Here is a 15306-nt window from a genome sequence, read left to right as displayed (position 1 = left end):
GCACAGGGGAGTGAGTGAGAGTGGGATAGTGAGTGAGGCACTCAGGGGCACAGGGGAGTGAGTGAGAGTGAGATAGTGAGTGAGGCACTCAGGGGCACAGGGGAGTGAGTGAGAGTGGGATAGTGAGTGAGGCACTCAGGGGCACAGGGGAGTGAGTGGGAGTGGGATAGTGAGTGAGGCACTCAGGGGCACAGGGGAGTGAGTGGGAGTGGGATAGTGAGTGAGGCACTCAGGGGGACAGGGGAGTGAGTGAGAGTGGGATAGTGAGTGAGGCACTCAGGGGCACAGGGGAGTGAGTTAGAGTGGGATAGTGAGTGAGGCACTCAGGGGCACAGGAGGGGGGGAGTGAGTGAGAAGTGGGGGTAGTGAGTGAGGCACTCAGGGGCACAGGGGAGTGAGTGGGAGTGGGATAGTGAGTGAGGCACTCAGGGGCACAGGGGAGTGAGTGAGAGTGGGATAGTGAGTGAGGCACTCAGGGCACAGGGGAGTGAGTGAGAGTGGATAGTGAGTGAGGCACTCAGGGGCACAGGGGAGTGAGTGAGAGTGGGATAGTGAGTGAGGCACTCAGGGGCACAGGGGAGTGAGTGAGAGTGGGATAGTGAGTGAGGCACTCAGGGGCACAGGGGAGTGAGTGAGAGTGGGATAGTGAGTGAGGCACTCAGGGGCACAGGGAGTGAGTGAGAGTGAGATAGTGAGTGAGGCATCAGGGGCACAGGGGAGTGAGTGAGAGTGAGATAGTGAGTGAGGCACTCAGGGGCACAGGGGAGTGAGTGAGAGTGGGATAGTGAGTGAGGCACTCAGGGGCACAGGGGAGTGAGTGGGATAGTGAGTGAGGCACTCAGGGGCACAGGGGAGTGAGTGGGATAGTGAGTGAGGCACTCAGGGGCACAGGGGAGTGAGTGAGAGTGGGATAGTGAGTGAGGCACTCAGGGGCACAGGGGAGTGAGTGGGAGTGGGGTAGTGAGTGAGGCACTCAGGGGCACAGGGGATTGAGTGAGAGTGGGATAGTGAGTGAGGCACTCAGGGGCACAGGGGAGTGAGTGAGAGTGGGATAGTGAGTGAGGCACTCAGGGGCACAGGGGAGTGAGTGGGATAGTGAGTGAGGCACTCAGGGGCACAGGGGAGTGAGTGGGATAGTGAGTGAGGCACTCAGGGGCACAGAGGAGTGAGTGAGAGTGGGATAGTGAGTGAGGCACTCAGGGGCACAGGGGAGTGAGTGGGAGTGGGGTAGTGAGTGAGGCACTCAGGGGCACAGGGGAGTGAGTGGGAGTGGGATAGTGAGTGAGGCACTCAGGGGCACAGGGGAGTGAGTGAGAGTGGGATAGTGAGTGAGGCACTCAGGGGCACAGGAGAGTGAGTGAGAGTGGGATAGTGAGTGAGGCACTCAGGGGCACAGGGGAGTGAGTGGGAGTGGGATAGTGAGTGAGACACTCAGGGGGACAGGGGAGTGAGTGGGATAGTGAGTGAGACACTCAGGGGGACAGGGGAGTGAGTGAGAGGCACCTGTGTGTGTGGGAGTGGGATAGTGAGTGAGACACTCAGGGGGACAGGGGAGTGAGTGGGATAGTGAGTGAGACACTCAGGGGGACAGGGGAGTGAGTGAGAGGCACCTGTGTGTGTGGGAGTGGGATAGTGAGTGAGACACTCAGGGGGACAGGGGAGTGAGTGAGAGGCACCTGTGTGTGTGGGAGTGGGATAGTGAGTGAGACACTCAGGGGGACAGGGGAGTGAGTGAGAGGCACCTGTGTGTGTGGGAGTGGGATAGTGAGTGAGGCACTCAGGGGGACAGGGGAGTGAGTGGGAGTGGGATAGTGAGTGAGACACTCAGGGGGACAGGGGAGTGAGTGAGAGGCACCTGTGTGTGTGGGAGTGGGATAGTGAGTGAGGCACTCAGGGGGACAGGGGAGTGAGTGGGAGTGGGATAGTGAGTGAGACACTCAGGGGGACAGGGGAGTGAGAGGCACCTGTGTGTGTGGGAGTGGGATAGTGAGTGAGGCACTCAGGGGGACAGGGGAGTGAGTGGGAGTGGGATAGTGAGTGAGACACTCAGGGGGACAGAGGAGTGAGTGAGAGGCACCTGTGTGTGTGGGAGTGGGATAGTGAGTGAGGCACTCAGGGGGACAGGGGAGTGAGTGGGAGTGGGATAGTGAGTGAGACTCAGGGGACAGGGGAGTGAGTGAGGGGCACCTGTGTGTGTGGGAGTGGGATAGTGAGTGAGGCACTCAGGGGGACAGGGGAGTGAGTGGGGGGACCTGTGTGTGTGGGAGTGGGATAGTGAGTGAGGCACTCAGGGGGACAGGGGAGTGAGTGGGGGGGCACCTGTGTGTGTGGGAGTGGGATAGTGAGTGACACTCAGGGGCACAGGGGAGTGAGTGAGAGGCACCTGTGTGTGTGGGAGTGGGATAGTGAGTGAGACTCAGGGGCACAGGGGAGTTAGTGGGGGGCACCTGTGTGTGTGGGAGTGGGATAGTGAGTGACACTCAGGGGCACAGGGGAGTGAGTGAGAGGCACCTGTGTGTGTGGGAGTGGGATAGTGAGTGAGACTCAGGGGCACAGGGGAGTTAGTGGGGGGCACCTGTGTGTGTGGGAGTGGGATAGTGAGTGACACTCAGGGGGACAGGGGAGTGAGTGAGAGGCACCTGTGTGTGTGTGGGAGTGGGATAGTTAGTGACACTCAGGGGCTCAGGGGAGTGAGTGAGAGGCACCTGTGTGTGTGTGGGAGTGGGATAGTGAGTGACACTCAGGGGCACAGGGGAGTGAGTGAGAGGCACCTGTGTGTGTGGGAGTGGGATAGTGAGTAACACTCAGGGGCACAGGGGAGTTAGTGAGAGGCACCTGTGTGTGTGGGAGTGGGATAGTGAGTGACACTCAGGGGCACAGGGGAGTGAGTGAGAGGCACCTGTGTGTGTGGGAGTGGGATAGTGAGTGAGACTCAGGGGCACAGGGGAGTGAGTGAGGGGCACCTGTGTGTGTGTGGGAGTGGGATAGTGAGTGAGACTCAGGGGCACAGGGGAGTTAGTGGGGGGCACCTGTGTGTGTGGGAGTGGGATAGTGAGTGAGACTCAGGGGCACAGGGGAGTTAGTGGGGGGCACCTGTGTGTGTGGGAGTGGGATAGTGAGTGAGACACTCAGGGGCACAGGGGAGTGAGTGAGAGTGAGATAGTGAGTGAGGCACTCAGGGGCACAGGGGAGTGAGTGAGAGTGGGATAGTGAGTGAGGCACTCAGGGGCACAGGGGAGTGAGTGGGATAGTGAGTGAGGCACTCAGGGGCACAGGGGAGTGAGTGGGATAGTGAGTGAGGCACTCAGGGGCACAGGGGAGTGAGTGAGAGTGGGATAGTGAGTGAGGCACTCAGGGGCACAGGGGAGTGAGTGGGAGTGGGGTAGTGAGTGAGGCACTCAGGGGCACAGGGGATTGAGTGAGAGTGGGATAGTGAGTGAGGCACTCAGGGGCACAGGGGAGTGAGTGAGAGTGGGATAGTGAGTGAGGCACTCAGGGGCACAGGGGAGTGAGTGGGATAGTGAGTGAGGCACTCAGGGGCACAGGGGAGTGAGTGGGATAGTGAGTGAGGCACTCAGGGGCACAGAGGAGTGAGTGAGAGTGGGATAGTGAGTGAGGCACTCAGGGGCACAGGGGAGTGAGTGGGAGTGGGGTAGTGAGTGAGGCACTCAGGGGCACAGGGGAGTGAGTGGGAGTGGGATAGTGAGTGAGGCACTCAGGGGCACAGGGGAGTGAGTGAGAGTGGGATAGTGAGTGAGGCACTCAGGGGCACAGGAGAGTGAGTGAGAGTGGGATAGTGAGTGAGGCACTCAGGGGCACAGGGGAGTGAGTGGGAGTGGGATAGTGAGTGAGACACTCAGGGGGACAGGGGAGTGAGTGGGATAGTGAGTGAGACACTCAGGGGGACAGGGGAGTGAGTGAGAGGCACCTGTGTGTGTGGGAGTGGGATAGTGAGTGAGACACTCAGGGGGACAGGGGAGTGAGTGGGATAGTGAGTGAGACACTCAGGGGGACAGGGGAGTGAGTGAGAGGCACCTGTGTGTGTGGGAGTGGGATAGTGAGTGAGACACTCAGGGGGACAGGGGAGTGAGTGAGAGGCACCTGTGTGTGTGGGAGTGGGATAGTGAGTGAGACACTCAGGGGGACAGGGGAGTGAGTGAGAGGCACCTGTGTGTGTGGGAGTGGGATAGTGAGTGAGGCACTCAGGGGGACAGGGGAGTGAGTGGGAGTGGGATAGTGAGTGAGACACTCAGGGGGACAGGGGAGTGAGTGAGAGGCACCTGTGTGTGTGGGAGTGGGATAGTGAGTGAGGCACTCAGGGGGACAGGGGAGTGAGTGGGAGTGGGATAGTGAGTGAGACACTCAGGGGGACAGGGGAGTGAGAGGCACCTGTGTGTGTGGGAGTGGGATAGTGAGTGAGGCACTCAGGGGGACAGGGGAGTGAGTGGGAGTGGGATAGTGAGTGAGACACTCAGGGGGACAGAGGAGTGAGTGAGAGGCACCTGTGTGTGTGGGAGTGGGATAGTGAGTGAGGCACTCAGGGGGACAGGGGAGTGAGTGGGAGTGGGATAGTGAGTGAGACTCAGGGGGACAGGGGAGTGAGTGAGGGGCACCTGTGTGTGTGGGAGTGGGATAGTGAGTGAGGCACTCAGGGGGACAGGGGAGTGAGTGGGGGGACCTGTGTGTGTGGGAGTGGGATAGTGAGTGAGGCACTCAGGGGGACAGGGGAGTGAGTGGGGGGGCACCTGTGTGTGTGGGAGTGGGATAGTGAGTGACACTCAGGGGCACAGGGGAGTGAGTGAGAGGCACCTGTGTGTGTGGGAGTGGGATAGTGAGTGAGACTCAGGGGCACAGGGGAGTTAGTGGGGGGCACCTGTGTGTGTGGGAGTGGGATAGTGAGTGACACTCAGGGGCACAGGGGAGTGAGTGAGAGGCACCTGTGTGTGTGGGAGTGGGATAGTGAGTGAGACTCAGGGGCACAGGGGAGTTAGTGGGGGGCACCTGTGTGTGTGGGAGTGGGATAGTGAGTGACACTCAGGGGGACAGGGGAGTGAGTGAGAGGCACCTGTGTGTGTGTGGGAGTGGGATAGTTAGTGACACTCAGGGGCTCAGGGGAGTGAGTGAGAGGCACCTGTGTGTGTGTGGGAGTGGGATAGTGAGTGACACTCAGGGGCACAGGGGAGTGAGTGAGAGGCACCTGTGTGTGTGGGAGTGGGATAGTGAGTAACACTCAGGGGCACAGGGGAGTTAGTGAGAGGCACCTGTGTGTGTGGGAGTGGGATAGTGAGTGACACTCAGGGGCACAGGGGAGTGAGTGAGAGGCACCTGTGTGTGTGGGAGTGGGATAGTGAGTGAGACTCAGGGGCACAGGGGAGTGAGTGAGGGGCACCTGTGTGTGTGTGGGAGTGGGATAGTGAGTGAGACTCAGGGGCACAGGGGAGTTAGTGGGGGGCACCTGTGTGTGTGGGAGTGGGATAGTGAGTGAGACTCAGGGGCACAGGGGAGTTAGTGGGGGGCACCTGTGTGTGTGGGAGTGGGATAGTGAGTGAGACACTCAGGGGCACAGGGGAGTTAGTGGGGGGGCACCTGTGTGTGTGGGAGTGGGATAGTGAGTGAGACACTCAGGGGCACAGGGGAGTTAGTGGGGGGCACCTGTGTGTGTGGGAGTGGGATAGTGAGTGAGACACTCAGGGGGACAGGGGAGTTAGTGAGAGGCACCTGTGTGTGTGGGAGTGGGATAGTGAGTGACACTCAGGGGCACAGGGGAGTTAGTGGGGGGCACCTGTGTGTGTGGGAGTGGGATAGTGAGTGAGACACTCAGGGGCACAGGGGAGTTAGTGGGGGGCACCTGTGTGTGTGGGAGTGGGATAGTGAGTGAGACACTCAGGGGCACAGGGGAGTTAGTGGGGGGCACCTGTGTGTGTGGGAGTGGGATAGTGAGTGAGACACTCAGGGGGACAGGGGAGTTAGTGAGAGGCACGTGTGTGTGTGGGAGTGGGATAGTGAGTGACACTCAGGGGCACAGGGGAGTTAGTGGGGGGCACCTGTGTGTGTGGGAGTGGGATAGTGAGTGAGACACTCAGGGGCACAGGGGAGTTAGTGGGGGGCACCTGTGTGTGTGGGAGTGGGATAGTGAGTGAGACACTCAGGGGGACAGGGGAGTTAGTGAGAGGCACCTGTGTGTGTGGGAGTGGGATAGTGAGTGACACTCAGGGGCACAGGGGAGTTAGTGGGGGGCACCTGTGTGTGTGGGAGTGGGATAGTGAGTGAGACACTCAGGGGCACAGGGGAGTTAGTGGGGGGCACCTGTGTGTGTGGGAGTGGGATAGTGAGTGAGACACTCAGGGGGACAGGGGAGTTAGTGAGAGGCACCTGTGTGTGTGGGAGTGGGATAGTGAGTGACACTCAGGGGCACAGGGGAGTTAGTGGGGGGCACCTGTGTGTGTGGGAGTGGGATAGTGAGTGAGACACTCAGGGGGACAGGGGAGTGAGTGAGAGGCTCCTGTGTGTGTGGGAGTGGGATAGTGAGTGAGACACTCAGGGGGACAGGGGAGTGAGTGGGTTAGTGAGTGAGACTCAGTGGGAGTGAGTGAGGGAAGTTGGGGGCACCAGGAATGTAAGTATATTTATGGCTGGGAAGGGAGGGTATAAAGGGCAAATACAGACCTGTAAACTCCCCCTATTTTTCTGGGAATTTTTTTTACTTTTACGCACCCCTCAATTCTCTCCCAGTGACATCAGTGGATCAGTGTGCGCCAATGTAATTGCCATTAAATGTGTAACAACCTTAAATTCAGCCCCTGCCCCCCCCCAATCTGCCCACAGTGCACCACAAACTTTCCCTGATACTTTGCAGGGCGTCCATGATGTCATTGCCCCACATTTCACATGACGGACCTCCTCTTTTGTTGCCGCCCCCACCGCTGGGAGGTAAGTTAATTTGAAAAAGGTGGCAACTAGTGATGAACGAATCTGTCCCGTTTCACTTCGTCAAAAAATTTGCGAATCGAAACAACGAAAATGTTGCGTGTAAAAAAAATTGTCATCCGCAGCTTTTCCTTTTTCACCGTGGCTATTCTTTTGTCGCGTGGCTTTCCTTTTTCACCGTGGCTATTCTTTTGTCGCGTGGCTTTCCTTTTTCACCGTGGCTATTCTTTTGTCGCGTGGCTATTCTTTGTCTCGTGGCTTTCCTTTTTCACCGTGGCTTTCCTTTTGTCGCGTGGCTATTCTTTTGTCAGGCTCTGCTGGGGTTTGATCCCAGGACCTACTGGTTCTTGGCTGCTCTCTGACTGTTGAGCCAGGAGAGCAGCCGATTAGAGGGGATTGCTTTGTAATCCCTTTCACCAGTGTCCTGGGTTTCAAAACATTACCCCAGCAGCCTTATTGGCTAGGTGGGGTCAGCCAATCAGGGCTGACTCTGCCCTATATAAGCCCAGCCCTCCTAACACTCAGTGCCTGAACATTGATTACATTCAGCACTGTGGCCTGCCCCTAGCTGGTGTTTCCCGTTTTGGCTCCTTTGTCTTGTTTCTTCTTTTCTCTGCTCCTTAGCCTTGCTTCCTTGTCCCTACTCCCTTTATCTTGTTCCTGTTTTCGCTCCTTGCTCCTCTCTCCTCAGTCCTTACTTTTGCCTTGTCTAGCCTTGCCTGTTCTGTTCTCTCTGGTCCTGCCTGATCTTGCCTTCGTCCCATCCCTTGCTGTTCCCATCTGATCTACGCCCGCTCCGTCCCGTCCTGTCTCGTCTAGTCTACGCCCCCGCTCCGTCCCGTCCTGTCTCGTCTAGTCTACGCCCGCTCCGTCCCGTCCTGTCTCGTCTAGTCTACGCCCGCTCCGTCCCGTCCTGTCTCGTCTAGTCTACGCCCCCGCTCCGTCCCGTCCTGTCTTGTCTAGTCTACGCCCGCTCCGTCCCGTCCTGTCTCGTCTAGTCTACGCCCGCTCCGTCCCGTCCTGTCTCGTCTAGTCTACGCCCGCTCCGTCCCGTCCTGTCTCGTCTAGTCTACGCCCGCTCCGTCCCGTCCTGTCTCGTCTAGTCTACGCCCGCTCCGTCCTGTCTCGTCTAGTCTACGCCCGCTCCGTCCCGTCCTGTCTCGTCTAGTCTACGCCCGCTCTGTCTCGTCCTGTCCCATCTTCTCTACGTCTGCTCCTGTCCTGTCCACGCCTCCTCTTTCCTGTAACAGCCCCTGCCTGAAGGACTCACCTTCCCTTCTCCCACTCACCACAGTATTGACTTTTGACAATTGTTTTGTCGCGTGGCTATTGTTTTGTCGCGTGGCTATTGTTTTGTCGAAGCAGCTATTCTTTTGTCGCCACAGCTATTCTTTTGTCACCGTGGCTATTCTTTTGTCACCGTGGCTATTCTTTTGTCGTGTGGCTATACTTTTGTCACCATGGCTTTTCTTTTGTCGCGTGGCTATACTTTTGTCGCCGCGGCTATTCTTTTGTTGCTGCGGCTATTTTTTTTTGTCGCGAGGCTATTCTTTTGTCGTGTGGCTATTCTTTTGTCACGAGGCAATTTTTTTTTTTTTGTCGCGTGGCTATTCTTTTGTCGCGTGGCTATTCTTTTGTCGCGTGGCTATTCTTTTGTCGCGTGGCTATTCTTTTGTCGCGTGGCTATTCTTTTGTCGCGTGGCTATACTTTTGTCGCCGCGGCTATTCTTTTGTTGCTGCGGCTATTTTTTTTTGTCGCGAGGCTATTCTTTTGTCGTGTGGCTATTCTTTTGTCACGAGGCAATTTTTTTTTTTTGTCGCGTGGCTATTCTTTTGTCGCGTGGCTATTCTTTTGTCGCGTGGCTATTCTTTTGTCGCGTGGCTATTCTTTTGTCGCGTGGCTATACTTTTGTCACCGTGGCTATTCTTTTGTCGCCGCGGCTATTCTTTTGTCGCCGCGGCTATTCTTTTGTCGCCGCGGCTATTCTTTTGTCGCCGCGGCTATTCTTTTGTCGCCGCGGCTATTCTTTTGTCGCCGCGGCTATTCTTTTGTCGCGTGGCTATACTTTTGTCACCGTGGCTATTCTTTTGTCACCGTGGCTATTCTTTTGTCGCGTGGCTATACTTTTGTCACCATGGCTTTTCTTTTGTCGCGTGGCTATACTTTTGTCGCCGCGGCTATTCTTTTGTTGCTGCGGCTATTTTTTTTTGTCGCGAGGCTATTCTTTTGTCGTGTGGCTATTCTTTTGTCACGAGGCAATTTTTTTTTTTTTGTCGCGTGGCTATTCTTTTGTCGCGTGGCTATTCTTTTGTCGCGTGGCTATTCTTTTGTCGCGTGGCTATTCTTTTGTCGCGTGGCTATTCTTTTGTCGCGTGGCTATTCTTTTGTCGCGTGGCTATTCTTTTGTCGCGTGGCTATACTTTTGTCACCGTGGCTATTCTTTTGTCGCGTGGCTATACTTTTGTCACCATGGCTTTTCTTTTGTCGCGTGGCTATACTTTTGTCGCCGCGGCTATTCTTTTGTTGCTGCGGCTATTTTTTTTGTCGCGAGGCTATTCTTTTGTCGTGTGACTATACTTTTGTCGCGTGGCTATTCTTTTGTCGCGTGGCTATTCTTTTGTCGCGTGGCTATTCTTTTGTCGCGTGGCTATTCTTTTGTCGCGTGGCTATTCTTTTGTCACGTGGCTATACTTTTGTCACCATGGCTTTTCCTTTGTCGCCATGGCTATTCTTTTGTCGCCATGGCTATTCTTTTGTCGCCATGGCTATTTTTTTGTTGTGAGGCTATTTTTTTGTCGCCGCGGCTATTCTTTTGTCGCCGCGGCTATTCTTTTGTCGCCGCGGCTATTCTTTTGTCGCCGCGGCTATTCTTTTGTCGCCGCGGCTATTCTTTTGTCGCCGCGGCTATTCTTTTGTCGCCGCGGCTATTCTTTTGTCGCCGAGGCTATTCTTTTGTCGCTGCGGCTATTCTTTTGCCGCCCACTGCTATTCTTTTGTCTCCCGTGACTATTCTTTTTTGACGCACAGCGAATTTTTCTGCGGCGGTTTTTTTCATCCGTTTTGCGAAACAACCCACCAATTGCGAAACGCGGAAATTCGCTGTGAATCCATGCCTGGTGAAACATTTTACCCATCACTAGTGGCGACCCTATGCGGATTACATTACTATGCAAAATACACTGGTTTTTGGGCTGCCAGGTCATGTGAGTCTGATTTAATAACTTATCAACCTTCAGTTGTGACTATTCAGGTAATATATACAGTATATTGTGACTTTTATATCATGTAATATATACAGTATATTGTGACTTTTATATCATGTGATATATACAGTATATTGTGACCTTTATTTCATGTAATATATACAGTATATTGCGACTTTTATATCATGTGATATATACAGTATATTGCGACTTTTATATCATGTAATATATATAGTATATTGTGACTTTTATTTCATGTCATATATACAGTATATTGGGACATTTGCCTTAGCCCTTCTAACTCCACTTATTAACCCATTATCTGTGACACGGGGAGGCAGAAGATCTTCTCAACCCCCTGAGCGCTCCATGAACCTCTCTATTGCGTAGGCGGTAAATCAGGGGGTTCAGCATTGGGGTGACAACTGTATAAAACACTGATACTATTTTATCTGTTTGCTGAGCCGAATGTCTGGGCCTCATATACATGAACGTAGCTGTACCGTAGAACAGCACCACCACAATCAAGTGAGCGGCGCAGGTGGAGAAGGCTTTATATCTCCCACAGCTTATCCGCTTGGCGGCAATGAAAATCTGAATATAAGAAAAGAGAATGAGTAGAAGCGGAAGGAGCAGCAGTATGGCACCTCCAGCAAACATCAGGATGACATTGATGGTGACGTTGGTGCAGGTGAGTTGTATCAAGGATGGAACCTCACAAAAGAAATGGTCAATTGTGTTCGTTCCGCAGAAGGTCAACCTATATATAAAGCCAACGTCAAGTGCAGATATGAGACAGCCGGCCACCCACGAGGCACTAATCATCCTGGCACAGACCGCTGTACTCAGAATGGTGCTGTAACTCAGGGGGCTGCAGATGGCAACGTAGCGATCGTAGGCCATGAAGGCCAGGAGAATGCACTCACTCTCGCCCATGAAGAGGTAGAAGAAGATCTGGAGGACACAGCCGTTATAGCTGATACTTTTCTTCCCCCCAAGGAAATTCACCAAAGCCTTTGGGACAATAACCGAGGTGTAGCAGATATCCATGATGGACAGGTTGGCCAGGAAGAAGTACATCGAGCTGTGTAGGTGGCCATCTCTCTTCACGGCCACAATGAGGAGCCCATTGGCAACCAATGAGGACACACAGAGGGTCAGGAACAAGCAGAAAAGAAGAGTTTGAACAGAAGAGTCGCTCGAAAGTCCAAGGAGAATGAATTCCGTAGGCTCACTGCGATTCCCCATCTCCATTTTAACCAATCAGAGCTATGAAAACACCAAGGCGTACTGTAGATATAGGATGAGATAGTGTCACCAGGGGTTCATAAAGGATACAGAAATAAAATACCATTGGGAAGTGCATACTTATTGAGTGTTACTATTTGCCCCTAGCTGGGCACCTCTTACATAAAGAAGAAATAAACCTTTCTGGGGTATTTTCCTAGTGTTGGCTTGGACTATAGAAATTCAGTCATATTGTACTGCAAGACCTCAGAGGGAATACCGGGGAGCAAAAGCAACATGGCAGAGCCCCTCTCCCCAGCAACACCCCCAGTCTGGTTTATTTTTATAGGCTCATTGGCTTGGGACAAAAGGTTAGGGAGCTGGGCTACTATTTGCCTTCACACCAGTTCTTACTGTTGGTACAGATCTACCCCTCACATCAGAACTCACCATGAAGAGTCATCCCCGTGGTTATCTGGTGTACTCTTACTGGGGCAGCTATCAGAGATACAGGCACCACAACCATTGGGGGCCCTGAAAAGAAATAATTGCTCTACTAAATAGAATGTGGACAGGGGAGGTGCAAATATTGCACATTTATTGGGCCCCTTTGAAAAAGTGGGTTTCTATTAAGAAAGAGGCACATACAAATGGGCGTAGATATAAAAATATATATATCCGGGGGAGTGCTTCAGATGTGTTCCAGTTTTTGGGGGGAGGGGCATGCAGTTTCTCAGTAAATATATGGGGACAACCAAAAGGGCAATTATGCCTGTGAAGGAATGCTATATGAGCCCTATCAATAGCTACTCTATAGCTACCCTACACCTACTCTATAGCTACCCTACACCTACTCTATAGCTACCCTTTACCTACTCTATAGCTACCCTACACCTACTCTATAGCTATCCTTTACCTACTCTATAGCTACCCTATATGTACTCTATAGCAACCCTATACCTACTCTATAGCTACCCTACACCTACTCTATAGCTACCCTACATCTACTCTATAGCAACCCTATACCTACTCTATAGCTACCCTACACCTACTCTATAGCTACCCTATATCTACTCTATAGCTACCCTATATCTACTCTATAGCTACCCTATATCTACTCTATAGCTACCCTATACCTACTCTATAGCTACCCTACACCTACTCTATAGCTACCCTACACCTACTCTATAGCTACCCTACATCTACTCTATAGCTACCCTATATCTACTCTATAGCTACCCTATATCTACTCTATAGCTACCCTATACCTACTCTATAGCTACCCTACACCTACTCTATAGCTACCCTACACCTACTCTATAGCTACCCTACATCTACTCTATAGCTACCCTATACCTACTCTATAGCTACCCTACACCTACTCTATAGCTACCCTACACCTACTCTATAGCTTCCCTTTACCTACACTATAGCTACCCTATAACTACTCTATACCTACTGTATAGCTACATTACACCTACTCTATACCTACCCTCTACCTACTCTATAGCAGAACCTTTAGGTTGGACCCATGGAACCAGTACAATCAGTATGTGCTTCCCATAAAATAACCCTCTGATGGTTCCCTCCAGGACACAATGGCTGGTTCCATTATTTGCCCCCCCCCCATGCTTAAAGTCACCTACTTGCCATTGTGGCTAATGCTCTGACTGTACCCATCATATTGCTTGCCTGTTTCCTCACTCAATAACCATTGGCTTTGTGCATTACAGGAGGCAAGTGGTGCCATCGGGACATTTCTGTATTTTCTCTGGTGCTCAAGCAGAGCCCTTGCAGCAAAGGATAACTCAACCCAAACATTTAATAAAATTACATTTTGCCCAATAAAAGAGAATGTCATTCTAAGCAACTTTGCCATCTACATTTATTCCTCATTCTCACTGTTTTGAAGGAAATCTGAAAATGTTATTGTGATAAACACAGCATCTGTCCGTTTGTCTCTCCCTTTCTGTTGCAGCAAATGGTATAACTTGCCCTTACTGGTGCCAATGGCAAAGCACAGACCTACCTACAGCCGGGCATTGGGGCAGAGTGACTGAGGGTTCTGAAATCTCAGATATGAGTGAGTCCAATTGTACAGATAAGACTAAGGTGCCGGGGCTTTTATAATTACTTTAGCCCCTCCTAATTCCTAGGGGGATGCACCAACCAGCTGCTAGTTTATCTCCCGGAGCAACCAATGAAAATTCTAGTTTCTTAGGCTCACTGATTGATTCCTGTGGGTTATTCTCCAGTTCTGATTGGTGTAAAGGTGGCCCTACATTCACTTGACTGCCTGTAATCCGAACTGACAAAACTCAGTGTTTTTACTAATATCCCCTACGTTATCTATAAATAAAAGGATGGGGACATTTTTCTACCTTGATGGTTTTCTTACTAAAATACAGAAATTGAACGTCCTTCTCTTTATCATCACTGGTCACCAACACCTTCCCGCATTACTGCCAGACAATATAGATCAGGGGGCCCCAATCTTTTTGACCCATGAGCCACATTTAAATGTAAAAAGAGTTGGGGAGCAACACAAGTGTTCAAAAAGTTCTTGGGTTGCCAAATAATGGCTGTGATTGGCTACTTGGTAGCCCCTATGTTGACTAGTAGCCTACAAGAGCGTCTGTTTGTCAGTACACCTAATTCTTCAGTTTAACTCCCACAACTATAGGTATGGGATTTATTATCCAGAAACCTTATATCCAGAAAGCTCTAAATTATAAGAAGGCCATCTCCCATAGACTCTGTTTTTAGCATCTACATCGTTCTGATTACTGCTGAATAGTGATGAGCGAATCTGTCTCGTTTCGCCGGAAAATTAGTGAAACAACAAGAGAATTAGTGAAACAGAGGAAAAATCCGCGAAATGCGCTTGTTGTGTGACTTTTTTGTTACCCATGTCTTTCGTTTTGTTGCCCGTGTCTTTTTGTGACGTGACTATTTTGACAGGACTGTGCCCAATTTGATTCAACCACGACTTTTTATGACGTGCAACAAAATTTTACGTGGCGAAATGCAGAAGGTCGCTGCAAATTCATGCCTGGCAAAAAATTCCCTCATCACTACTACTGAATACTTTGGAATAGCCTAATGTGATGAGTGAATCTGTCCTGTTTCGCCTCCCCAAAAATGTTGCACGTCAAAAAAAATTATAAAAATAAACAATTTTTAAAAAAAAAATACATTTGACAATAGAGACAATATTTTAGATGAGACAATTCTTTTTGACACAAGAGACAATTCTTTTTGACACGAGTTCTTTTGATAAGAGAGACAGTACTTTTGCCGCGCGAGACAATTCTTTTTGACAATTCTTTATTCTTTTGACACACAAAATTTTTGGACGTACAGCGAAATGTGCTTGTCGTGTGACTTTTTTGTTACCCATGTCTTTCTTTTTGTCGCCTGTATCTTTTTTTTTGACGTGACAGCGACTATTTTGACAGGGCCGCACCCAATTTGATGCAACCATGACTTTTTATGATGGCGAATTTTCGCAGAAGTTTCGGGAAACAATTCACCAATGGCGAAATGCGGAAAGTCGCTGAAAATTTATGCCTGGCAAAAAATTCCCTCATCACTACTGCTGGATACTCTGGAATATCCTAATGTTAACAGTAGCGACGAGCGAATCTGTCCTGTTTCGCTTCACCAAAAAATTCACGAACAACAATACGTTTGACATGAAAGACAATATTTTGTATGAGACAATTCTTTTTGACACGAGAAAATTCTTTTTGGCACAAGACAATTCTTTTGATGCGAGATAATTCTTTTTGACACAAGAGACAATTCTTTTTGATGCGAGTTTTTTGACAGTACTTTTGCTGCACGAGACAATTCTTTCGATGAGAGAGACAATTCTTTTGACGAGCAAGACAATTCTTTTTGACACGCGGGAATCCTTTATTCTTTTGTCGCTCACAACAATTTTTG

General features: G+C 51.2%; 1 protein-coding gene across 1 annotated transcript; it reads right to left on the bottom strand.

The window, feature by feature from the left end:
- Window positions 1-10449: 10449 nt before the first annotated feature.
- On the bottom strand, window positions 10450-11385 carry LOC100493400 (olfactory receptor 2D2-like). Its single transcript, XM_002938170.5, has one exon. It carries the CDS (start codon window positions 11383-11385, stop codon window positions 10450-10452), a length of 936 nt encoding a protein of 311 aa, XP_002938216.2.
- Between the last annotated feature and the right edge of the window lie 3921 nt (window positions 11386-15306).

This window comes from Xenopus tropicalis, chromosome 5 (genome assembly GCF_000004195.4).
Source record: "Xenopus tropicalis strain Nigerian chromosome 5, UCB_Xtro_10.0, whole genome shotgun sequence".
Lineage (NCBI taxonomy): Eukaryota > Metazoa > Chordata > Amphibia > Anura > Pipidae > Xenopus > Xenopus tropicalis.
The sequence above is the reverse complement of the archived record's forward strand: the minus strand, read 5'-3'. Positions and strand labels throughout refer to the sequence as shown.